General features: G+C 45.5%; 1 protein-coding gene and 1 long non-coding RNA gene across 2 annotated transcripts in view; both read left to right on the top strand.

Moving 5' to 3' along the window:
• The first annotated feature begins 3,205 nt into the window (after positions 1-3,205).
• N4BP2L1 (NEDD4 binding protein 2 like 1) overlaps positions 3,206-26,426 on the top strand; it is a 33,502-nt gene continuing 10,281 nt past the window's right edge. The window contains exon 1 of the mRNA XM_075919205.1: positions 3,206-3,802. Within this exon, the coding sequence (XP_075775320.1) occupies positions 3,402-3,802 (401 nt within the window). The 5' untranslated portion in view covers positions 3,206-3,401. The remainder of the gene's footprint in view (positions 3,803-26,426) is intronic.
• LOC142826525 (uncharacterized) lies at positions 10,700-26,367 on the top strand. Its single transcript, XR_012900715.1, has 3 exons — positions 10,700-10,758; positions 11,256-11,780; positions 26,191-26,367. It is a non-coding gene; the product is annotated as an uncharacterized LOC142826525 (long non-coding RNA).

Below are 26,426 nucleotides of genomic sequence, written 5' to 3' on the forward strand. Positions count from 1 at the left end.
TTAAAAATCAAGTTGTAAGCACCAGAAGATAAATGTATATGGAGTGGCCAGCAAGGATTTGTCGAGAACAAATTATGCCAACCATTATAATTCCTTCTTTGATAGGGTTACTGATCTGTTGGATGTGGGGAAGTAATAGACATGTCTGTGGCTTTTGTCACAGTCCCACATGACATTCTCTTAAGCAAACTAGTGAAAGTCTAGATGAAATTACTGTAAGGTGAGTGCACAACTTGTTGAAAGACTGTACATAAAAAGTAGTTATCAATTCTTTATTGTCAAACTAATAGGGTGGGGTTAGTGAGGTCCCACGGAGCTCAGTTCTGGGTCCACCAAACAATTTTTTTTTATGAGGAACACCAAGGATTTTTTTGTTGGGGGGGGGGGAAGGCTGGGGAGGGTGTCAGGGGGACCAGGGAAAAGTTATTAACCAAAAAAAAGGGGGGGGGTCGGGGAAAAGTTATTGAGCAAAAAAAAGACACCTACCCCTTTAAAAGTGGCCATTTTGAACTCTGTTGTTCTCCGCAGCACACCTCTGACTACCTCATGGCACACCATTGCACCACGGAACACAGTTTAATGAAACACTGCTATAATATGAGCATGATAAATATATCCCTGGCTGCTTCAGATCTTCATACGAATGTCAACATTCTTCTCCTCTTTCAAAATATTTCTTAGTGTGGTCAGCAAAAATCATCTCTCAGTAAATGTGCATAGTCTTACATTGATCGCCCACTGATGTGGCGCTGTCTTCAGCAGATGTTTATAACATTTTCACTTCTTGAGGTCCAGTTAGCTCAACTATAACATGAGTAAACATAGAGTAGCCTGTCAGATGACTTGCCTACAATGCAAACATCCTATATAGCTTCAGAAACAATTATAGAACATATCTAGTAACCACTATACCTGATTTTTGGATGTTGCCATCACACTCTGGTTCCTGCATTCTGCTTATGTGTTAAGACACGACGATCACCAAGTTTTAAATGAGTAGAAAATATTTTTGTTGCAGCCTATCATACTGTGTTCTCATGCCTTTGTGGATATTGCAAGAATAACTCAACACAGCCGCTCCCCGACTTATGGCCACCTCCACTTACAACCATCCGCACTTACAACCAAAGAAGTCGTAAATGTGGATCCGAGTTACGAATGGCGATCCGCGCTTACGAATAGTGTGGTTGCCATGTAACTCTATGGGATCTGGGTTATGAACAGTTCGAGTTACGGACCAAGTGTTGGTCCGTAACTCGGGGAGCAGCTGTATTACTACAGGCTGCACCTCTATAAACTGTAACTCTCTGGTCCAGCAACGCCCATGCTTCTTCCAGACTATGGATGTTCCAGGAGAGAGTCCAGGTGTGCTGTGAGGAGTGGGGGAGCAGGAGGCCAGGAGCCTGGCACAATGTGCACGAGTGGGAAGAACGCGCAGCGGTCAAGAAGCTGGGCTGTGGGGTGGAGAGCGGGGGGGAGAAAGCATGTGGCTCAGCTGGACTGCGGTGGTGGGGGAGCTGGCGTGCGTCTGAGCTGCGCTGGAGAGATGGGGGAGGCGTGTGGCTTAGCTGAGCTGTGCTGGGGAAGGCAGCATGCACAGCTCAACTGGGCAGTGGGGGGTGGGTGCACAGCTCAGCTGGGCTGCAGGAGCAGCCAGGAAGCCTGTTAGGGAAGGGGCTGGTAGCAAGGTGGCCAGAAATGACCTCACCTGGTCTGGCAAAATCCCTCATCCGGGACTAGCAAGGTCCTGAAGGTGCCGGACCATGGAGGTTCAACCTGTACCTTAATGTAATAAAGGTGTAAAAACAACAGCTGCTGTGTTTGTAAGATAAATTTTCCTGAGCCCATACTTAATAAAAGATAAAGTGTATATTATATGTGGTTAGTAAGCAGGTAGAACTGATACCCAAGAGAAATCTTTATATTTAAAGCACCAAAAACATGGATTGTGTAGTTAATACCATGTTTGTATGCATTGCTTACACAGGGGAACCCTATGCACCTAAGGCTATGTCTACACTGCAGGCTTCTTGTGCAAGAACTGTTTTGCGCAAGAATTCTTGCGCAAAAGGTCATGCACAAAAGCACGTCCACACTGCCATGTGCTTTTGAGAAGAATGTGCTTTTGTGCAAGAGCGTCCATGGCAGTGTGGATGCTCTCTTGTGCAAGAAAGCTCTGATGGCCATGTTAGCCATAGAGGTTTCTTGCGCAAGAGCTCTTGCACAAGAGGGCTTATTCACATGGGGAGAGGAATAACTCTTGCGCAAGAAGCCCTCTGTTCCGACGCTGTACTGTAAATTTACTTGCGCAAGAACACGCATGCAGTGTAGATGCCCCACAAGTTTTTGCGCAAGAAGCCTGCAGTGTAGACATAGCCCTAGACTAATACTCTCTTAGGCCTTCATTTTCTGCCCATGAAAGAGATCTTTACCAGCACACAAGAGAAAGGTGCAGGATCATGTACAATTTTAACTTTAAACCATGTATTGAACAGTTGTCAGGCTAAAATATACACCTGTGAAACAGAAAAAGTTACTCCCTTGTTTCACACCTTATTTTTAGACTTATTTTTACCTTCCCTCCCCATGATGTTCTAAGTTTTCACACTTGCTGTCTGGTAATTTTTTAACCTGGTGCTCAGAGCCTCGAGCTATCTTGCGGTTTTCTAGAGTAAAAATGACTTATTTGAGGAGGATTTAATACATGAGAGTATAGTGCCTCTTTAGACCAGATTTTTAAATGTATTTATGCAATGTATTTCAAAAGCAGCTTTCAACTTTTAAACATGTGACCTGTAGTGAACTTAGTTCTACACAAAAAGGGTGATGTGAAAAGTTAAGGGTGCTGGATAGAGGCAAAAATCAATCCCTACTGGTAGATTCAAGGAACTCAAAGAAGTTTTGTCAAGAGCCCAAGCTATCTGTCAGCCTCAACCAATGTTCCCTCTAATCTTTTGTATCCATGTGCAGAACCATTTTTATGAGCACCAAGGCATGTTCAGATGCAACACCAGTAGAAACAAAAAGAGCTGTGGATGTTCTGCTAATCAGCTTGGGAGCATTTGAATCTCCCTTGAGGATTGCACCACCAACAGGGCACACTGGCCTTGCCATCATATGAACCTAAAGCATAAACTGTATAGGAAAAAAAAGTAAATTTACAGGGGTGCAAGGAAAAGCTAGCCCAATCAGGTCTTGTAAACTACTATGAGACTTTATAAATTGGGAAGGGAGCCATCAAACACTGACAATTATAACTGTTTGGTGTAGGTGTAGCAAACACATTTCAGAGAATCTATTCTCCTTGAGTAACTCAATACAGCATTGCAGGTAGGGGGCCTTGTGCAGAAACCAGGCTCTTGGGCACTGGAAAGGTGCTCAGAGGCGCTGGAACCATTTGCATGGTGGGGGCTGTTGAGATCCGAACCGGGAGAAAGCCAGAATACGATGGAAACCACTTCCAGCCAGGGGGCTGCAGCGTCTCTGAGCCCAGGGCCAAGAGCCAGGAGCAGCAGCCAGTCCAAGGGGCAGAGCCTAGCGCTCGGCTCCATTCCAGCTCCGCCTCTGGGCCCCGCCCCCGCGCGTCCCTAGGGCACGTGGCGGTGTCCGGCTGGGCAACGCAGCACAAGCGGACTTTTACTGCGCATGCTCAGTGCCCGGTCATGGAAGGGAGCCTGGCCCGCGCTTTCGGGGCCCTGAGCCTGCACCCCCCGGCCGCGGCGCGGCCCCGCAGGCGCCGCTTCAGCAAACGCCTCTACCTGCTGCGCGGCCTGCCCGGCTCCGGGAAAACCACGCGGGCCAGGTAACCAGGGCGGGGGGAGGGGCGCCGGCCGCTGCTGCGCTTGTGTCCCGAGGCCAGCGGCGGGGGCGGGACGTGCCGGGCCGCAGCGCTAATGGCGGCACCTGCTGGGGCTGCGCTGTCCGTGTCAATAAAGTTGAACTGAACAGACAGGCAGGGGCTGGCCCGCGCGGCAGTTGTGACGTCTCTTTGGCTTTGCACACGGCGCCCGCCCCGCGCACAGAACCGCTCCGCTCTGCGCCCGCCTGGTGTGCAACCCGCGCGTGCCGCTGGCCGCTCTCCTATCGCATCGCTGCAGAACGGAGCGAACCCCACTCGCTGCTGCAAGCACCCTGGGTCTGCATGCGCGCAGATCGGTTAATTGCACACCTGTACCTGGCTGGCCAGCCCGCCGGGCAGAAACCAGCGTGAATTACACCGCGCGGTGTCCAAGCACCTTTACAGGTGCTGTGGGCGAGATGCTGAGCTGCCTCTCTCGTGCAGCTGCAGGGGGCCAGGGCCAACTGCTTTAAAACACGGGTTTGGCTTCTTAATTCAGGAGTGGGATTAAGCATACCATAGCGTAACCAGTCCTGGGGCTCTACATTACAGCAGCCTCGCCCCATTGCCTTGTAGAATAGTGATAGAAATGTAGCCGTGTTAGTCTGGGGTAGTTGAAGCAAAATGCAGGACAATGTAGCACTTTAAAGACTAACAAGATGGTTTATTAGATGATGAGCTTTCGTGGGCCAGACCCACTTCCTCAGATCAAATAGTGGAAGAAAGTAGTCACAACCATATATACCAAAGGATACAATTAAAAAAAATGAACAAATATGAAAAGGACAAATCACATTGCAGAGCAGAAGGGGGATGTGCGGGGGGAAGGGGGAGGAAGGAAGGTAAGTGTCTGTGAATTGCTGATATTAAAGGTAGGGAGAGTGGGATGTTTGTGAGTTAATGGTAACAGGTGATAATTGGGGAAACTGTCTTGGTAACCATTAACTCACAAACATCCCACTCTCCCTACCTTTAATATCAGCAATTCACAGACACTTACCTTCCTTCCTCCCCCTTCCCACCCCCCCCCCCCCCCGCATCCCCCTTCTGTTCTGCAATGTGATTTGTCCTTTTCATATTTGTTCATTTTTTTTAATTGTATCCTTTGGTATATATGGTTGTGACTACTTTCTTCCACTATTTGATCTGAGGAAGTGGGTCTGGCCCACGAAAGCTCATCATCTAATAAACCATCTTGTTAGTCTTTAAAGTGCTACATTGTCCTGCATTTTGCTTCAATTGCCTTTTAGGCTGCCATAGTGAGGCCTCGCTTTTGACATGCTCCTCTTCTTCTCAGCGTGCCTCCTGCAGCAGGACTCTCAGCTACCTACTGCCCTTCCTGTACTGAAAGACAGCTCAGCTGTGACTGGGACTTTTAGGGCCCCTTGATACTGCTCTGGTTATTTTAGTAAGTAGAGTCGGGCTGGAGTGAACATAAAGTTCTCATCCAGTGACTTGAGCCTGTCTTATAAAGTAGGGACATATTTAATTTTACACACAGGGAATTGGAAGACTGATTGCCCCACATCACATCCTCAAGAAGGGCTGAGGCAATGTTAGGAATAAATCCTTTTTTTTTTCTCTGCAGTGTCTGTGTAAAAATACAATTTCAAATAAAAATTCAGTACAAACCCTCATCATGCTGATAGATCAAAAGGAAAACATATGTAGCACTTTAAAGACTAACAAGATAGTGATGAGCTTTCGTGGGACAGACCCTCGAAAGCTCATCACCTAATAAACTATCTTGTTAGTCTTTAAAAAAGTGCTACATATTTTTTCCTTTTGTTTTACCAAGATCAGACTAACATGGCCTATTACTCTACACTATTACTTTTCAGCATGCTGATAGATGTTATTGCAGTTACATCAAATGTAATCTAGTGCAGTGGTTCCCAAACTTTTTGGCATCATGCCCCTTTTGAGAAATGCTCATGGTTCCCCCCCCCCCCAAAATAGCAGCAAAACTTGAGGGGGGAGAGGGGGAAGGAGCTGACTGGGGCTGAAAAAGTCATAGCCCCTTTAATTCCCTGGACCAGTGTAAAAAGAAAAGGTGCCAGTACTCCAGGGGAAAGTTTTAAGAGCAGACCAAGCATTGCCCTTTTAAGGTGGCGATTTTGTAGTCTCCCTGTGACGCTCCATCCTCCCTCAGCCCCAGCCAGTCTGAGCTGCACGTGTCCCAGCAGCCACCCAAGCCAGAAAAAACAGAAAATACTGGACATTTCACATGGTATTTTCTAATATTTTTTACCAGATGGACCAGGCTCTTTCTTGGAGGGATTGATGGGGGAGCTGGATCGCCTCTCGTGCCCCCTCACCCCCCTGGAATTTCTTTACCCCCTCCAGTTTGGGAACCTATGTCCTAGTGGGCGTTCAGGCAAGGGACACATCTATATCAACCATTAGTACAAGGCAAATATGGATATAAGTGTACCTTGACCTAGCCTTCTGTGCTTTAATTGTCCATGTGGATCCTGCTGCCCTGTACTGGGGATGTCAAAGTGTAGATGATTAACTGATAAGCCTGTGTTGACTACACGCACACAGCTCTTTGCTGCCTCTGTATCGGGGGGAGGCCAAAGCCAGTGCCCGTGAGGAGCCAGCATTTAAGCTGCTCCCCCGCCCTGAACTGCTTCCTCTCTATCGAAGGCAGCAGCGCGGATGGTGAGGGGGGTAGGCGGGAGCTGGTTCACATGGGAAGCCAGCTTTCAAAACAGCTTCCCATGCCCATTGGCTCCCGTGGAGCCCCATTCTCCACCCTGCTCCTGCACTGCTGTGTCTATCAGAGACAGCAGGCAGGAGCTGGTCTGTGGGGAGCCTATTTTTAAACCAGCTGCACTAACCTGATACAGAGGCAGTAGGAGAGGGCTGCATGTAACCAAGAGGATTAACTGATGAGCCTAGGCTCATCGGTTAACTGTGTTCTCAACTATATGCTCACATCCCTAACATGGGAGACTAAGGATTAAATACTCAACTGATGTCCCATATCCCAGGTGAGATCCCTAATTACTGGGCTACACAATCAATTTTGCTTAGCCACTGAATAGGTAAGTACAGTATTTCATACAAAGTGGGAAAGACTTGCCCTAGAGTACTTACTGCCAGGTAAGGCGCTCTATTAGAAGTAAGGCCTGACTTAAACCAGCTCCCCTCACACACTGGCTCCCACATGCCACCCTGCACTACTGTCTCTGATACAGAGGAAGCAATGGGGGGAATTAAGGGACTCCCCAGGAGGGCCTGGGAGCACCCTGGCTGTTGGCCCTGCCTCTGGGGACTATCTAATAATCATGGAACCATTAAAATTTGATGAGGCTACACAACTATTTAATGACACGCTATCTAATATCCCTACTCTGTACAATGTGTTTATATACAAACTAAGGAAAAGTGGCATTGGAGAGCAAAGGCATCAATGTGATTAGTTTCACACAGACTGCTGCATGGCAAAAATCACTTATGCACCTTAGACATGCCCCATTATGAAGGAAGAGTAACACAAGAAGAGTTGATTCAGGAAAAAGAGGAAATGGATTTACAATCGTGAAAAGTTATTTTTCAGTTCTCTCACTGCCCCTGGGAAAGTAGCTTGCAAAAACCTTAAACAAGCACATCCTTCAACAGTCAATCTTCCTTTTGTTCTGAACTGCTACAGCATTTAGTTTGTCTGCCTATCCTTAAAAATAATTACTTTTAATCTGTATCATTGTGAAGGTCAGTGCCAAACTGAACAGTGGTCTAAAGAAGGGCTGATAATTTGAAGGCATGAGTAAACATATGTTGCATCCACAAAGTACAGCAGGTGTAGGATAACTTTGTGCTTAAGGCACCAGATTGGATCCTTTCTTGGCTCTGCAACAGACTTCCTGTGTGAACTCATTAAATCACTTACTCTGATTATTATAATTATAATTTATGTTATCACAAGCCTAGAGCTACGAAGGAAACATTGATTCAATAGTGCAATGCCTAACTGTCATCCATAGCCCTCTGTTAGTTGTACAGGCTTCCCATTCTACACCTGGGGGCGGGTAAGACCCTTTAAGGGATTCACAAAGGCCAGCGGGCTGAATGGGGAGCCACCTAAGCTGGCCAATAGAAAGTGAGAGGCACCACTCTCTCTTTGGGGTTCACAGCTCGGAACATTCTGCAGCAGTTAGGCACCTACACCAGGCCATTCCTTTCTTTAAAACAAACAAACAAACGAGGAAGACATAGTGCAGTACTCACTCAGGGTGTAGGAGACCAGAATTCAGATCCATACTGAGTGTAGAACAGGTACTTTTAAGTCAGGCCTTACTTCTAATAGAGCGCCTTACCTGGCAGTAAGTACTCTAGGGCAAGTCTTTCCCACTTTGTATGAAATACTGTACTTACCTATTCAGTGGCTAAGCAAAATTGATTGTGTAGCCCAGTAATTAGGGATCTCACCTGGGATATGGGACATCAGTTGAGTATTTAATCCTTAGTCTCCCATGTTAGGGATGTGAGCATATAGTTGAGAACACAGTTAACCGATGAGCCTAGGCTCATCAGTTAATCCTCTTGGTTACATGCAGCCCTCTCCTACTGCCTCTGTATCAGGTTAGTGCAGTGGGGATGGGGAGGCAAAGGTCCAGGTCTCATGGAGCCACATGCTCCTCCCCCCCGCATGCTGATGTCCCCCACAAAGGCAGCAGTGCTGTGGGGAGAGGCAGGAGCTGGTGCTCACTGAGAGCCAGTTTAAAAGCCAACTCTCTACAAGCACTTGGTCCTACAGAGCTGCCTGCACATCCCCCTGCATGCTGCTGCCTCTGAATCAGACATGGGTGGCGGGAGCTGGTGCACACGGGGAGCTGGCTTTGAAACCAGTTTCTGCATGTAGCGGCTCCCACTGAGTCAACTGCCCTCCTCACCTTTGATACAGATACACCACTCCTGCCTCCTTCCCCCCAAGGTAAATGTGCATCCACTGAAAATGTCAGCAGATACACATTTACACAATTAAATGCATTTAAACATCCCTATCCCACATTATAAGCGTGTGCGCTAACCTCTTGGCCACTGCAGTATACTGTAACAGGACGATACTTCAACCTGTGGTTCTGACTTCATCTCCCAAATTGGGTCTCACATGTAAAATAGGTTGGGGAAGGACTAGTGTGAGGATCCAGCAGGGGCTTAGGTATGAGCTAGGCCCTAGGCCTCAGGACTAAGGCAGCATTGTAACATGTCCACTGGCAGAAATTTAGGCATCTCCACTTAGGTGGCAGCTGAGGAGTTTTGAGGAGTTATATTTGGATTTAAGTGCCTAAAGTGACAGTTGAGCACCTAAATTCCTTTGTAGATCTAGTCCATAGTGCCTAGGACTCATAGACATGGTTTGGGAACACACTCTTCCAGGTGCTGCACAAATAGAACAGAAAAACAGTTTCTACTCCACGGAGCTTGCAATCTAAGGCCAGATCTACAGTAGGAAATTAGGTCAGTATAACCTCGTTACTGAGTCCATCTCTGAAGACAGCACTGAAGTGAGGGTGGCAATCCCATGACTACCCTACAACAGTTTTGTGACCCCTGCCCCCAGTCTCTAATCTGAGGAACTGTTTCCGATTGAGGTATCATTAGAGGAGGTTTTGGAACAAATCAATACACTAAACCCTAAGAAGTCGGCAAGACCCGATGGCATTTATTCAAAAGTTCTGAAATAGCTCAAATGTGAAACTGTGGAACTACTAGCTGCAGTTAGTAGTTATCCTTTAAGTCATCTTCTGTACCAAATAACTGGAGGACACCTAATGTGATGCCAGTTTTTAAAAAGGGCTTTATAGGTGATCCTGGCTGGATCACTTGATGGTTACCTGTTCTGTTCATTCCCTCTGTGGCACCTGGCATTGGCTACTGTTGGAAGATAGGTTAGTAGGCTAGATGGGCCTTTGATCTGACCCAGTATGGCCATTCTTATGTAGGATGAAGAGGCCCCTAGCATAGCTTGAACAGCTCTGGGACTGTCTTGTGTTACAACAACCTTCCTAGGCTGCCCTACAAGTTACAGCAGTCTTTGGAATCTGCAGTGCTGTGTGCTCCTGTCCTACACAAACACATCCCTCTACACCAGGGCTTGTCATAGGATCCTTGACCAGCAGCCTTATAGTTCTCTTCCATGGCATCTGTGCTAGGGGAAATCCTCCTCAGCCAAATGCAGGATTTTCAGGTCTCTTTAAACTACTGTGGCCTTTTTACCCAGCATAAATTGGTTGTAGTGGGAGTGAGGATTTCATACGAACATCCCCAATTCAGTTTTCTAAGCACAAATAATTGCCTCTTACGTTTAAAGCCTAGTGGAAAGTTGATATTAGAGCTCAAGCAGAACAGGAGAGGGGAAAGAGAAAAGTAACCTGGTTTATATTAGGGAGTGCAAGACATGGCCTGCCTAGTCTTTGATTCTGGCCTGCCCTGCCAGGACCCTCAGGCAGGGGTGTTAGCCGGTGGCCAGGGTAGTGAGTGGTCTGTGAGCCCTATCACACCCGAGTCTTTGACTGCTAGGTCAAAGTCCCTTCGCAGCGGGCAGCCAGGGAGGCTGACGGGTGCCCCAAGGTGTGCAAAGAGAGCTCGTTACATCTGAGACTTCAACTGCTAGGACAAAAGTCCCTTCGCAGCGGGCAGCCAGGGAAGCTGACGGGTGCCCCAAAGAGTATGCCCCATGGAGGCGGCACGACTCAACGTTCAGCTCTTACTGCGTTTACCCCTGACCGGCTATAGTTCTTTTGATTGTGTTTGGTTCTGTTACAGCAACAGGAGGAGTCGGGTTAAAGCTTAAACAGTTACTATTTTATTGTTACAAGGCAAACTAAGCTGTTAAATGTTACTGCTGTGTTACAGATGACACAGCCACTACAAAAGGCAAGACAGAAAATACGATGAAAAGTCACTTAAAGGTACCATGAAACCCTTTTGGTTCTCTGAGTTCTTATTGAATGCGCGCAAAAATAGACACCTAGCAGGTATATCCTCACCCCGCGATCCTTACTCTGGTGAATCCAGCGTTTCTCTCAGTCCCAATAGGAAGCAGTTGGTATGAGACGAAGGTGTCCCTAAAGTCTCGGGGGTCCAAGGCTGCCTGACCAGCAGGTATATGAGTGGATCTCCAATTAGAGTGGGGCACAGGGCCCCACTTTATACCCCTCTGGTCACGTAGACGCTTCTCTTGTCATTAAAATGCCAATTAAGTTGGAACGTCTTTGTGACGCCCATTCCCACAGGGGGTCCAAAGCTTAATTTGCTCCTGTGAGGTGGAGGTAACTAAATCATTAAGTTTTAGTAAGTAAAGAGACAGGATCTCATATTATATCTGTGTTAATGAAGACTATAAGAATGTTAAAGGCTGAGGCCTTAATTGCTTGATTTACAATGCCTCTTTGTCTTACCAATACAGATGTTGATGTGCCGCATAGCCTTGAAAGTCCTTGTAACATTGCTTGTGTGTGTGTGAAAGGGGAATGAATGTGTCAAGATAAGGTGCAAAGTTATTTCTCAGAACCAGATGGCCAAAGAAGGAGAGGGAGCAATCGTGGGTGAAGACGAGACGACCTGGTGGCAGAGAAGCCATCTATAACCATCGAGGCATACCCCGACTCATAAGATGATTGGATATTGGCATATTGACGAGCCTTGAAGCAAAAGGGCACCCCCGAAAGACGATTGATTACAGGATGAGCCTTGGAAAATGTTTTGGGAACACTGACATCAAAAAAACAACGTTCCGGTCATAAGCTGACAGAGCGGAATACATTGATTTCAACAGTGAAAAGGATTATAAAAGCAGGGTGCTTTGCTATGGAACTTTGGTTTCATCTTGCCACCAAATCCAGAGGAGCATCAGATCGATCGACCAACAAAGGCCCTGCTCCCTCCTGTGTTCAATGTAGCTGACCACTAAATTGATACAGACTCTGGACTGGTAACTATGACATCGTCTGGGGAGACTTTATGTGTATGTGTGATTGAAAAGCATAAGCAACTATTGTATTCTCAATAAATGCTGCGTACTGCCTTTTCCCCTATAAGAGATCTTGTGTGCTTCGTTTAAGCATAACATTTTTGGTGAGAACGCAAAGGGGGAGAAGTATGGTGTAATTATTGACAATATTGCTAAAAAGGTGTGCACACCCCGGTCAGGAGATACTGGCTACTAAGAAGGAACTAATTGTGATCACTATTGTATGCTTTGTTTTTCATTGTTGGTATACATAAAAGATCTCGTGTGGTTCGTTTAAGCATAACACTAGTCTTCACAAAATCCTCTGGCAAGGAGTTCCACAGGTTGACTGTGCACTATGTGAAGAAAAACTTCCTTTTGTTTGTTTTAAACCTGCTACCTATTAATTTCATTTGGTGACTCCTAGTTCCTATATTATGGGAACAAGTAAATAACTTTTCCTTATTCGCTTTTTCCACACCAGTCATGATTGTATAGACCTCTATCATATCCTCCCCCTCAGTTTCCTCTTTTCTACATGAAAAGTCCAAGTCTTTAATCTCTCTTCATATGAGACCCGTTCCAAACCCCTAATCATTTTTGTTGCTCTTTTCTGAATCTTTTGAAACTGGGCTTGCAGAGTCCACAGCAGAAACTGATAAGCATCAGCTTAGTAAACTCTTAAACCCCTAGTATTTATGTTGGCACTACTGATAGTGGTACTATAAAACTTTACTGCAGTCAAAAATCAACATGTAGTTAATTTGGGTAGACTCTCAAGGGCAATTTTATGGAGTACTGCGTACACTTTAAATGATAAAGGTCAAAAGAGAAAACTTGACAATTAGCTTTTTACATAGACAGTAAAAGAGTTTACAGAAAGCATGAGACTTACTTAAATTATTTCATTTCAGTTTGGTTACTTTACAAAGCCAAATGTAAATATCTTTCAATTAATGTAAGTTTACACTATTATCAATAGGTAGTTACATATATACTTCTAAAACAGAAAATATAAAATATACTAATGAGTCATTATTTGTAATGTACATTATGTCAATTTTATTTGAAGTATAGATTGGAAGCTGTTGGCCCTAAATAACAAAGGGGTGAATGAAACTGGTGATTCTAGTTTGAATTTACAGGCACCCAGCAGCTACAGTATAGATAGCAATAAGGATGAATATCAAAGTAACCATGTGAAATATGTGAATGTACGTGATCTGTGTCTGGAGTAAGATGAGGCACACATCAAGGAACAACAATGAAGTTGTCCTAATTAAGCAACTTATTTTCTCAAATTGTGAATTTTACCAAAAAATGCTTATCTGTTTTCTTCTTTAAGGAACTTTGAAGTAGATATTAAGAGGAGATAGTGTTATTCTCTCAAGACAACTGCTTCTTCCTCTGACAATCAAAGAACGAAGGGGCTATGTTTACTCTATCTAAACTATTTTTTTTACAATAAAAGTCATGTTTCAGATTCAGAAGGCTAAGATGGAGACAGCAAGACAGTGTTTTGCAACATCAGAGTTAAGATACAAGTTTAGTTTAAGTTTATCAACATACAGAAATACCTGCTTCATTCCCCGGGTGAAATGTTGTCAGAAAGCACTCTTCTTTTTAAACAGGCATACAACCATATTTTTTCATTTTGATGCTATTGGAGTTAAACCTCTCTGCAGCTAAATGATCTGTAAACATATAGGCACATCGCTGGAGAACCTAAGTTCTAGATGGAACTCAAGATATTGCTTCAAGATCTCAGGGACAGTATATAAGTTGAATCTTTCTAGTACAGCACACTGTGGTCCAGCAACATTCATGATCCAGCATGATTTTTGTTAGCTGGATGTCCACTATCATGGGTATGGCCAAGTTTCCTGCAGTCCCACAAAGTTTGTTTACAGTCACCAGTCCTGGCTCTCAGTGTTCTGTGCTGTTATTTAGTTCTAATTTACACCTAAATGTCTTCTAAGAAACCAGTAAGTAGTGGAAGTGTTGGTAATGCTACTAGACAGTATTGACCTCCTGTAATACAGCAAATTCTCTGGTTTGGCACTGGTCAAGTACCCAGGGTGCCGGACTGGAGAGGTTCAACCTGTAATGGTGATTTCATTGGTTTTCATGCATACCTTGCTAAGAAAGTATTGGTGAAATAGGACCCTAAGGGTACGTCTAGACTACATGCCTCTGGCGACAGAGGCATGTAGATTAGGCTACCAGACATAGGAAAATGAAGTGGCGATTTAAATAATCGCCGCTTCATTTTCCTATGTCTGGTAGCCTAATCTACATGCCTCTGGCGACAGAGGCATGTAGTCTAGACGTACCCTAAGAGTGTAAAACTACGAAAAGAATTGCAGTTCTTTTGCACAAAACAGGAGGAGAATCAGGTCAGAAGTAAGAGGGAAAAATTGTTTGCAAAAGTGCCAAGAATATTTTGTTTAGACGTCTGTGCTCTAAAGCAGTTATGTGAATGTGACTCCTGTTAAGAAGTTGGAGGGCATAGAAAATATAGCTGATTGACTTTTGCAGTGTGGTTTAGTAGCTAACGCACAGGAGCAGTAGCCAAAATTCATGTAGTGCTCATCTTTGCAGTTGACTTGGTCTGTGATCTTGGGCGAGTCACTTAAACTCTGTGCCTCAATTTCTCCATCTGTAAATCGAAGACAGTACTTACCATCTTCTTAGGTTTGTTATGCGGTTTAATGTCTGAAAAGTGCTTTAGTTTCTCAGATGAAAATATTAAAAATGTAAGAGTAAAGTGTCACACTTTCAATATTTAGTTCTTAAATCTATTTTTTTTTCAAATGTAAAACCAGTGTAACCTTCTCTATTAATAAACCCATACAAAGAGAGCATGCACTTTCTCCTTTCCCTAATTAGTCATTTTAAGATCCATAAAAAGGGAAAAATAGTTAACATCAAAACATTCACCTTTGTATAGTATACAAGTAGTTCTGGGATTTTGAAATGTTAAAAATAGTTTTAAAATTATAAAATTCTGCAAAATCAAAATAGTTCAATATTATTGTATTTGCTGTGTAATCACCTTAATTTATAATCCCCCCAACATTTGACTGTACATCACAGCCACATTATATATTGCTCAAAGAAACAAAATGTTCTGAAAACTTTCAGATGTCTAGATTACAGTGATATTCAATATATAAACCTAAGCATGGTAAAACAAAATGCATTTAGTTTTGCTGTAGCATATGCATAACTTTGTAATTGACCCTCTGATTCACAAAAGTACTTGGATATGCTGTGATCCAAATGACCATGGTTTCATTTTGGAGTGTGGATGGAGGCAGTTTCTCTTTTAGACATTCAGCGAGATATCTATAGCAGCAGTACAGGCATAAATCTATTACTTCCACTATAGCCTAAGAACTGTAGGGTAAAACTGAACAGCATTCTGCCTCTGCCAGTGTCTGGAAAAAAAAAAAAAGCAATAGTATCTTTAAGGGAAGGAAGATAGAAAGAGCTGTCTCTATCTGAGTGTGAAGAAGCAAATAGATAAAAAGAGTCAAGGAAGTGGAGAAAAGTGGGGAGGAGAGAGGGGGAGGAGGAGAGGCAGACAGAAGGGAGGCTGATCTACTGGCAACACATCAAATTTTAAAACCAATTTGGTCTATGACTCCTTGAGTCATCCAGGGATGAGAACATTGAGGAGAGCATGAACTTAGTTGCTAAGAGGATTATGCTTTTTGAATGTAAAGTCTGTATAGCTAAATAAGCAGCCCCACCTAGCTGAAGAGGGATCTACATGCAACATTCAGTTATGATACCAACTTTATGAAAGTTGACTTAAAAGTTGGAATAGAGTAGAATCTGTAGCACAGAAGGGAAAAGAATTAGAAATGAAGCTAGGAGGGAAAGGAGAGAGAAAATAGTATAACATATCAGATAGCATGTATACATAGCACTGTCCTTTATTAAGGACAGAAATGGGCATAGCATCACAGCAAGACTCTCACCTCTTAAAGCCTGGAGAACTGGGCATGAGGCACTGGGGGGGAAAGCAGTGAGCCGCAATGAAAAACTTTTGAAAACTGTGCATAAAGTGTCTCGGGGAGTCACATCAGACACAAAAGTGCCCCCATTGCTCTAACCTCACCCTGAGAGCGCGTTGTGACTCAAGACACTTTTCTATGAGAAGTCCCTTCGTCCATCTTCAGAGAACTCTCCCACGGCTCCAAAACCAGCCTCACAGAGTAAGGGTATGGATAAAGATCGTCCCTCTACCCACTCCAGCCCCGCGGCATAGAAAACGGGCCATTCTCTAACTTGCTCGCTACCCTTGGCACCGACTGCCGATGTCAAGGATAGACTCGGGACATCTGGTATGGCACCGCCTAAGACGTCTGCACCGCACAAGAGAGCCTACTCAGAGCCAAAACAGAGATCAGCGGCACCAGAATCTACGGCACCGGATACACCTTCGGCACTGGCCACACCGGCAGGCAAACATAGCGAGCAATTGGCACCGAAGCACCATACAAAAATGGCACCGCTATCTGCGCCAAAGAAGCCATGCACCGACAAGCCTCCACCAGATCGTTTGGCACCAGTATCCACGCCAAAGAAACCCCGCACCGACATGCCTCCACCAGACTGTTCGGATCCGGAGCCGCCTTTGGCACCGATGCCGCCTTCAGCACCAACTAAATCACATGCCTCGGCACCAACTAAGCCACACCGCTTGGCACTGATAGAAGGACGAGACCGATACCGATCGCCGGTGCGAAGTCATACAACAACGGCACCAATTTCATTGGGTTCGTCCATACAGTCGGTGCGCTCCCGTAGGTTTTCCAGTGTTTCTCACTCCCCCAGTGAGATCGGCACAGAATCAAGGAGCAGGTTTTCTTCTCAACACTCCAGCCTGGCCCACAGACCCGCTTTCTTGGCAACCTGGCACAGTAGAGTACACATACCCTCCTCCTCCACCGCCATGGTATGCCCAGCAGTATGCCTAGCCACCACCTCCATACACCACTCAATGACAGCCCTGGGAACCACGTCCCAAGAAGAGCCATCACCGTGCCCCTTCAACCATCTCTAGACCACCACCAGCCTCGCCTCCTATCACTGCTTCGGTGACTGAACCAAACTCTCCAGCTCACTCTGAGATACAGGACTCTCTCTCCAAAGAAGAGGCTAGATCCCCCTTACACAATTCATCATCATCGCCCGATGAGGCAGTCACAGCTGAAGCTCCACCATCTGGTGACAATGCGAGAAAGTTCCAAGACCTTTTCAAAAGAGTGGCCTTGGCGTGGGAGCGAGACCTTCAAGAGGTGGAAGTGAAAGAATACCGGCTTCTATGCATACTGCAACCTCCCACTACCTCCAGAATAACGCTCCCCATGGATAAGGCTATTATGGACCCTGCCGATAACATCTGGCAGACTTCTACTTGCACTACCCTGACAAATGAAAGGGCAGACCGTAAATATTTTATCGCCCCAAAGACATGGACTTTCTTTTTACTCATCCTCCTCCAAACTCACTAGTAGTGGACGCTGTTCGGCATAAGGGAAGACAACCTAACCTTAGAACCACTCCACAGAACAGAGACCAGAAGAAAGTTGACATCATGTGCCGCAAGGTCTACTCCTCCGCCACCTTGCTCCTCAGAGCAGCAAATTATATGGTGATGCTTGTGGACTACGACCATACCAATTATTCCAAGCTACAGGATCTGCTCCAACACCTCCTGGAACACAAGAGACCAACTCTACTCAACATTATGCAGGAGGGCCATACCGTCTCCTGTACCGCCCTACAGTCCGCTATGGACGTGGCAGACCCCGTGGCCCGTATTACGGCATCTGCAATTGTTCTACGAAGGATCTCCTGGCTTCAGGAGTCCCAAGGGATTTACAACAGAAGGTCGAGGATCTACCATTCAATAAGACCAACCTATTTGCAGCCAAGACAGACCAAGTGTTGCATTCCACGAAGGATTCCCGTACCACCCTCAGGACTCTGGGAATGTACACTTCCCCCTTTAAGAGAACAAGTTACCAGACCTACCAGCGGCCCAGGGAGCCCTTTAGACAACAGACTAGATACAACTTCTGTCAAAAGCAAAAACCACAGCATCGTAGACCTCAACGCCAACACCAACAACCTCAACAACCCACCCACCTGCAAGCAAACAGCAGGTTTGAAAAACAGGTCGAGAGCTAGAAAACCATTCCACCACCACTTGCAATCAGCCTTTCTCAATTCCATCACCCCCTCCGGACCTTTTTCCACCAATGGTCCCTCATCACATCAGACAAATGGGTCCTGGAACTGATTCAACACGGTTATGCTATCCCATTTACTTCCCTGCCTCCTACCCCATCCTTCTTCAGGGACCTATCTCACAAAACCCTTCTCCAACAGGTTTAACACCTTCTACAACTGGGCGCCATAGAACAAGTACCACTAGAATTCCAAAGTCGGGGATTCAACCTACTTCCTAACCCAGACCAAGAGTGGAGGATGGCGACCCATATTGGATTTAAGAAGACTCAACAAGTGCATTGTCTACCACCGTTTCAATATGGTAACCTTAGCAACAGTCATCCCCATACTGGATCAAGGGGATTGGCTTTTGGCTCTCTACCTCCAGGATGCCTACTTCCACATCCTGCTCACAGACGTTTCTTGTGGTTTATGGTGGGCACCCAACATTACCAGTACCAAGTGCTTCCCTTTGGACTCTCAACTGCCCCCAGGGTGTTTTCCAAAACCCTGATGGTTGTAACGTCCTCACTTCGGCGTCAAGGGGTTACGATTTTCCCATACTTGGACGACTGCCTCCATAAAGGGGTTGTCCCTTCGGGAAACCAAAGCCATGACCGACACTACACCTTCTGATCAGTGCACCTTCTGATCAACCTGGGCTTTCATATAAACCATGCAAAATCTATCCTACTTCCAGTGCAGAAACTGGAGTTCATAGGGGCCTTCGTCGACATGGTAGCAGCAAAAGCTACGCTGCCCAAACAAAGATTCAACACCATTCGCGACCTTATCATGACTGCACGATCAGTTCCTACCATGACGGTACGTGATTGTCTCAAAATTCTCGGACGTATGGCCTCTATGACGTATGTTGTCAAGTTGGCCGGACTCCACATGAGGGGCCTAAGATCATGGTTGGCGACAACCTACAAGCCTTCCAGGGATCAACTTTCCAAAATAGTGGCTATTCCACCACGCATTCTCAACTCCCTTCATTGGTGGACAATTCCTCAAAACATGCTAGAAGGCACCTCATTCCCGCATCCGCCCCCCATGCACACAATCATGACGGACACCTCATTTATGGGTTGGGGGGCCCACTTGGGGAACTTTACAGCCCAAGGCAAATGGTCATTCAGAGACTATAGAATAGTTGAGTAACTGATAAGAATTCAGGAGGTTAATTGACTATTCAATTGACCAATATTTAACATTTCTAAACCATACCCTGACAATGTTGCTGCCCTCTCTTTTCTCTCTGACCTGTTCATCTGGTTTTCTGTCTCCTTTTTTGCTTGATGTCTTTTCTCTTTTGTTCTTTCTTTTTTCTTACTCTTATTACTTGGCTCTACTTCATCTTTCCCCTCTTTTTGTGGTAGTTCTAACTCTTTCCTATTCACAAAAAGAATCCATGATGTTTGGGTGCATAATATCCATTGATTACACCTAAGGCAGACTTGAGTGCTAGAGGAGTAGAGAAAAGAACTTGGGCTAATGGGCAGGTGCCTGAAGCTGAAGCCTTCTACTTAAGAGTTGCTCCCTTGTGGGAGGCCACAATGGGAACAAGGAGGGAACGTGGGTGGCTTTCAGTGCACAACCTGACATTTTATCTGCAGATACAGGAATCCAGGAGGAAGGTGAGTTTATGTGCCGCTTTCCCACCCATGTTATCTTCTGTCCTGTACCTCCTAACTTAGATGATGTAAAAAGCATGAAGCAAAAATGGTAGCCGGATGTTCAGTCTGCTCTGAAAAAGGTCAGAAGGCTGGAAAAACAAAAAGTTTAGTGCAGAGGACACTAGACCATTGGCAGAAAAAAAATAAAAGTGAGGGCAACATCAAACAAACGGGTAGCAGGTAAGATTGTATCAATTGTGAGAGGAGGGAGAAAGTGGTATACATGGAGCACAAGTGCTCAAAGAGGCAAGAAGCCAAAAACAAATTATCTGAATGTCAGGTTGGCTAGTGCACAAAGCATTTTCTAGGTGTGACCTGTGTCTGACTGTACAAAATGACACGCTCACAAGCATTGATACACCAACCATATAACTTTTATGTATGGATGTAAATAACAAAAACAATAACTCTGTAACCAATTAAAATTCTTTCGATTACAAAGTTAAATATTTAACTGGGAAACTAGAAGCGTAGGGAGTGCTGTGTTTTATGTGTAAATCCCCACTGCTAGCCTGTGCACGTGGGACTCTTCTGCTGCCACCTGCAGTCCCAGCATCCCAGGATACTGGGTGCTAGCTCCATGTGCCCACAGTCCCAGCAGCTGGCCCTGCATGCCCAAGGCTTCATCTGCTACCTGTGGCCTCAGCATCGCAGTGTGCCTGGCTGCCAGCCCTGTGGTTGAGACTCCAGGCAGTGTTTAGTAGTTAACAGAAACTGATAAGCATAAAGCTTATCAGGTAACTAGTTACACATTTACATCCCTAATCAACTCATTAACAGGTGTGCATTAACAGATGTGTTGTGAGCAAGACATGAGAAGTCATTCTTCCGCTCTACTCTGCGCTGGTTAGGCCTCAGTTGGAGTATTGTGTCCAGTTCTGGGCACCACATTTCAAGAAAGATGTGGAGAAATTGGAGAGAGTCCAGAGAAGAGCAACAAATCATTAAAGGTCTAAAGAACATGACCTATGAAGGAAAGCTAAAAGAATTGGGTTTGTTTAGTTTGGAAAAGAGAAGAGAGAGGGGGGACATGATAGCAGTTTTCAGGTGTCATGAGGAGAGAGAAAACTTGTTCATCTTGGCCTCTGAGGATAGAACAAGAATCAATGGGCTTAAACTGCAGCAAGGGAGGTTTAGGTTGGACATTAGGAAAAAGTTCCTAACTGCTAGGGTGGTTAAACACTGGAATAAATTGCCCAGGGAGGTTGTGGAATCTCCATCTGTGGAGATATTTAAGAGTAGGTTAGATAAATGTCTATCAGGGATGGTCTAGCGACAGTACTGGGTCCTGCTATGAGGGCAGGGGACTGGACTTGATGACCTCTTGAGGTCCCTTCCAGTCCTAGTGTTCTATGATTCTACATAGTTTGATCTTGGGACATCGCCTAGTCGGAGCTGTTAACGCTTTCCTTATGCATGGGTCTGTGCACATGAACTGAAATAAAAGAAAAACTAAAACTGGAACTCCCCTCCAGACCTCGATTATATTTAGACTGGCTGGATGTTTTAAGGTGGTGACTTAACTGGCCAATGTGAAATTATTTCTAATCCAAATAAAAGTAACATCTATGAGTAGAAAAAAACCCGGCAAAATTATGAAATTAAATATATTATTCACATATCTGTTGTTACTGTTTACACAACCATTATGTCTTGCCGTTCAGTCCCTCCTGTTGTCTAGTATAATTTCTTATAGCTAGTGTTTAAAATGTACTGAAAAAAGTAAGGGAGAGCATAAGAGGGTTCTAGCTCCTGAAATGAAATTGATATCACAGATGCCTTACCCTCTAGTAAGTAATTCTGTCCACACATTTGTCTTCCTACACTCCCATCCCAATTCTTAAAACATTTCTAGTTCTTCACACACCATTTTCCCAGGCCTGGGAGGCTACAACTAGGTGCCCTTCTCCCCTTTCCCAGGGGGGATGTTGTAGAGAGGCAGAAGGGGAGGGGAGCAGATGAGGTAGTTTTTTGAGTGATGTCCCCATGGGTGCTCCATTGTTGGTGTTGGGCTTGTCCCCTGCACTGCAGACCAGAGATTTTTCTAGCAGTATCTGGTCAGGCTGCGCACATGCAGCAGAGTTTGCACACGCAGCCCGACTCCCCTCAGTTCCTTCCTACCACCCCTGGTCGCAGACAGAGCTTGATCTCTTTCCTCTGCTGCCTTTCCTGCAAACAAAAACAGTTAATTAGTTATTTAATCAGTTTAGTATCCCTGTTTATATAGTTTTTTTCCTAGATGTAGTTGTTTTAAAAAAAAGAAAGACTTATTTTACTTCATATAAATAGTTCTCCCTCTCCCTGTTGAGAAACACCACAGCAAAACGGCCCTTCACAGAAAAAGAAGAAAGACTTCAAACGTGACTTAAGATGAGTTAAACACTCATCTTGACAGCGTGGAACCTCACTAGGTATTGCCAAGTTAAACTCTGTAAAAAAAAACCCTGCTCCGCGCAGCACATAGCCACACAGAGGACCACCTCCCAAAAAGAGAGACTTGTTTTTCCTCATGTAAATAGTTCTCTCCCAAAAATGTGTGCACTGCAGCAGCCTCACAGCCAGGGCACGAAAAGACAGAGCTCAGAATAAGAATTCTTCTCTTTAAAAAGGCTCTTGAGCCCCAAGCACCTGAAGAGGGGAATACTCATCAAGAGGCCCCTAGCAAACAAGGAATGGGCAAGCTCCTCTTCCAGTACATCACAAACAAGGAAGAAGGTCTCTCCAGCCCGCTCCCTGCCTCGTAGAGTCAGCATGGGAGACAAACCAGGCACTTCTGGCACTGGCCACCCCAGTGCCGCATTGGTCACAGAACCAAAGCCAAAGACACAAACAGCAGCACTGACCCCAACAGCACCAAAGCTGCAGGCAACCTCAGAACCAGATAAGACTCTGGCACTGCCAGCCTGCAGGTGCCAAACCAGGCCCCAGCACTGACGTAAGCCAAGGCAAAATCCACTAGACCACTGCCTTGTTCACCAAGCCCGGAACTGGTGCACTTCCACCAGCACCTCTTCCATCGGCACCTAGGTCATCCCGCACTGCAAGATGCTCCCGATTCCCGGCACCATTCATACTACAAGCATAGTACTGATGCACCGGCACTGACTATGGCACCATGATCTCAATCACCATGGGACGAATCCCACATGCAACCTTCTTGGTCTCCATCACCAACTAGATACTTCCTCTGTTTATCGCGATCACCGGTGCTCTCTCACTACTCGGAATATGACAAAGACTGGAGGAGTGTTTTTTCATCTCAGAATTCCTCTCCAACCAGGTCTCATGATAGACAGATATCATGGTACCATCACTGTCCTCTATGCTATTCTGAATGGTCCTATCATCCTCACCCACATCACAGTGGTCAGCATGCCATCATTGTGCTCTCTCGTGACATTTCTCCATGGCACCATCCATACCTGTCCATAGATCATTACCACCCTCCCGTTCTCATAGTCCTTTCCCACTGACAGAGGAATTAGGTACCATAGAGGGACAGATCAGTGACGAGCTGGAGCAGGAACCACAAGGAGCCTCACCAAATCATCATCCTCTCCCGATGAGATGGTCATTCCAGACAACATGTCTCCAACCGACAACCTGAAACAGTTCCACAAGCTTTTTAAAAGGGTCGCTACCAGCCAAGAGGTTACTCTGAGGTTCAGGGAAAACAACATAGGCTCCAAAAGAACCTACACCCGACTGCCAAATTAAAGATCGCACTTCCAATTGATGAAGAAATTATGGAAGCAGAAGATGAGGTATGGTTAACACCATCGTCGGCTCCGCCTACTAACAAGACAATAAGAAGTGTTTCATACCCTCAAAAGGCATGGTCTACTTATTCCATCATCCACAACTGAACATTCTAGTTGTGGATGCAGCAAATCAGAGATTCCATAACCCCCAGTACAAGTCTGCTGTCTATGATAAGGAACACAAGAAATTAGATTTGTTTTGTAGGAAGGTATATTCCTCCTCCACCATATTTCCTTACCTAGATTACTGCATTATACAAAGTCCATCATGACAAGAAACATTTCGCATGTTCCTTTTCACCCAGAGGGTTTTGAATCTCTCAGCCTCATCATAAACAAAAAGAAATCCACCCTGTGTCCCACTCAGTCACTAGAATTCATAGGTACCCACCTAGATCCCACCAAAGCATACTCACTCCTTCCTGTCCAACACTTTGAAGCCTTAAAGTCTCATTTCCATTATAGCCTCCAGCCCCACAGTAACAATACTCACTTGCCTCTGTCTAATGGAGCACATGGCTGCCTCAACTTACATGGTTCCTTACGCAAGTGTCCACTTCCGTTGTCTGCAGCACTGAATGTCCTCAGTTTACACCCCAGCCAAACATTACACACGCAGTTATCGAGTCACTGCATTGGTGGACCGACCCAAAAAGCCTCCTCACCGGTGTGTCCTTTCAACAAACAAAACCTTCTATACAAATCACCATGGATGCCTTTCTCCTGGGCTGGGATGCGCATATGCACAACCACCGTGGTATGGGGAAATGGTCAACCCATGAATCCATGGTGCACATTAATCTCCTGAAGCTCCGTGTGGTAGCCAACACCTCAAGCATTTCATCCAGCACATTCATGGATCCACGGCATGCATCCTTACCAACAGTGTCATCACCATGTTCTATATCAGTCGTCACGGTGGGGCCCGCTCTCCATCCCTTTGCACAGAGGCTGTATGCCTCTGGAACTGGTGTATCAAAAATAATATCAACCTTAACATCATACCTCTCAGGAGTCAATGATATAACTGCAGATACTCTCAGATGGCACTTTGCAGCAGACCACAAGTGGGAGATCCACAAAGAAGTCATACTGACCATATTTCATTGCTAGGCGTTTCCAAAAGTAGATCTTTTCACAACTTATCAGAATGCCAAGTGTCCCCAGTATTGCTCTAGAGCAGAAGTAGGACCAGGATCATTAGGGGACACTTTTCTAATCACATAGCAGGCTCCCCTCTGTTACGCATTTCCCCCAATACTCCTCATTCCAATGGTCATCAGAAAGATCCAGTCAGACAATTCCTGGGTCAGCTTCATAGCCCCAGCATGGGTTAGACAGACTTGGTTTCCCTATCTTCATCTGTTGTCTCATTGACCTTCTTACTCCCTTCCAACTTGTCCAGACTTCCTCTCTCAGAAAGCAGGTGCTTCTCCTCTATCCTCAACCAGAAATTGCTCCTCACAGCATGGTTTCTCAGGTTCTCAGAAGAGGAGAGGAGGTACTCACGACAAGTGAGAGAAGTGTTGCTCCAGAGTCAACGACAGACCACTCACAATACTTAACTGCACAAGTGGAAATGCTTCACAACATGGTGTAATGAAAGGGGTACTCAATCAACCATAGCTCCCCTACAGACCATTCTTGATTATATTATGCATCTCAGACAATATGGTCTATCGCTTGCCTCCTTTAGAGTACACCTTACCATTATGACAGCATTTCACCCTTCAATAGATGATTTCTTCTTATTTGCACACCCTCTCATCAGAGATTTCTCAAGGGATTACACTATCTAATCCCTCCACGTAACCATTGCTTCTGTATGGAACTTAGAACCGGTGCTCGACTCACTTACCAGACCACTGTTTGAGCCTTTAGCCACCTGCTTGCTCTCGCTATTAACAACAAAGACTGTAGTCCTAATGGCAATCATATCACAAGACAAATTAGTGAGATTGCAGCCCTCATGACATCCCCGCCTTAAACAATATTCTACAAGTACAGAGTGGTCCTCCGACTACATCCTACCTTTCTACCCAAAGTTTGCTCAGAATTCCATGTCAACGAGCCCATTATCCTCCTTACATTTTATTCAAAGTCCCAAGCTTCCTGCGAGGAGGCAGTTTTACATACTCGATGTCCGCAGGGCCCTATCCTTTTACACTGACCACACGTGACCCTTCTGCAGATCACAGACTATTTTTATCACTTGTGGAACTCTCTCTGGGAATACCTCTATCATCCCAGCATATTTCCAAGCTGATAACGTCTTGCATCACCCAATGTTACTCATTCAGGAACAGAACACTTCCTGCACCCCCCAGTGCACACTCCATGCAAGCAGTAGCCATCTCAACAGCATTTTTAAAGAGAGTTTCTCTTAAGGACATCCGGGCAGCAGCTACGTGGTCATCCAACCACACCTTCATGAGACATTATGCAATTCCTTCACAAGTAGACACAAGCTCTACAGTAGCTCACGCAGTCTTTTCATCAGCGCACAGCACTTAACCTGAAGCCCACCAACCAGATTATGAATACTGCTCCATATTCACCAACAGTGGCACACCCATAGGGACATCACTTGGAGAACAAAGGGAAGTTAGTCATCTGGTACAGTGACAACAGTTCTTCGAGATGTGTGTCCTCCCTGTGGGTGCTCTACAACCCACCCTTCTCCCCTCTTCTTTGGATTCACTACAGGCTAGAGAGCTTGCATGAAGAAACTGAGGAGAGTTGGGCTGCACGTGCATACTCGAAAGGTGCGAACGCCACACGGATCTGACCAGATACTGCTGAAAAATATCTCTGATCTGCAGCACAGGGACAAGTCCAACACCAACAGTGGAGACCCACATCTCGAAGAACCGTCGTTACTGTACCAAGTGAGTAACTTCCCTTTCTGGCTAGTTTCTCAGAGAGAGAGGATTAAAAAGATG

The sequence above is a fragment of the Pelodiscus sinensis genome, chromosome 1, assembly GCF_049634645.1.
Source record: "Pelodiscus sinensis isolate JC-2024 chromosome 1, ASM4963464v1, whole genome shotgun sequence".
NCBI lineage: Eukaryota > Metazoa > Chordata > Testudines > Trionychidae > Pelodiscus > Pelodiscus sinensis.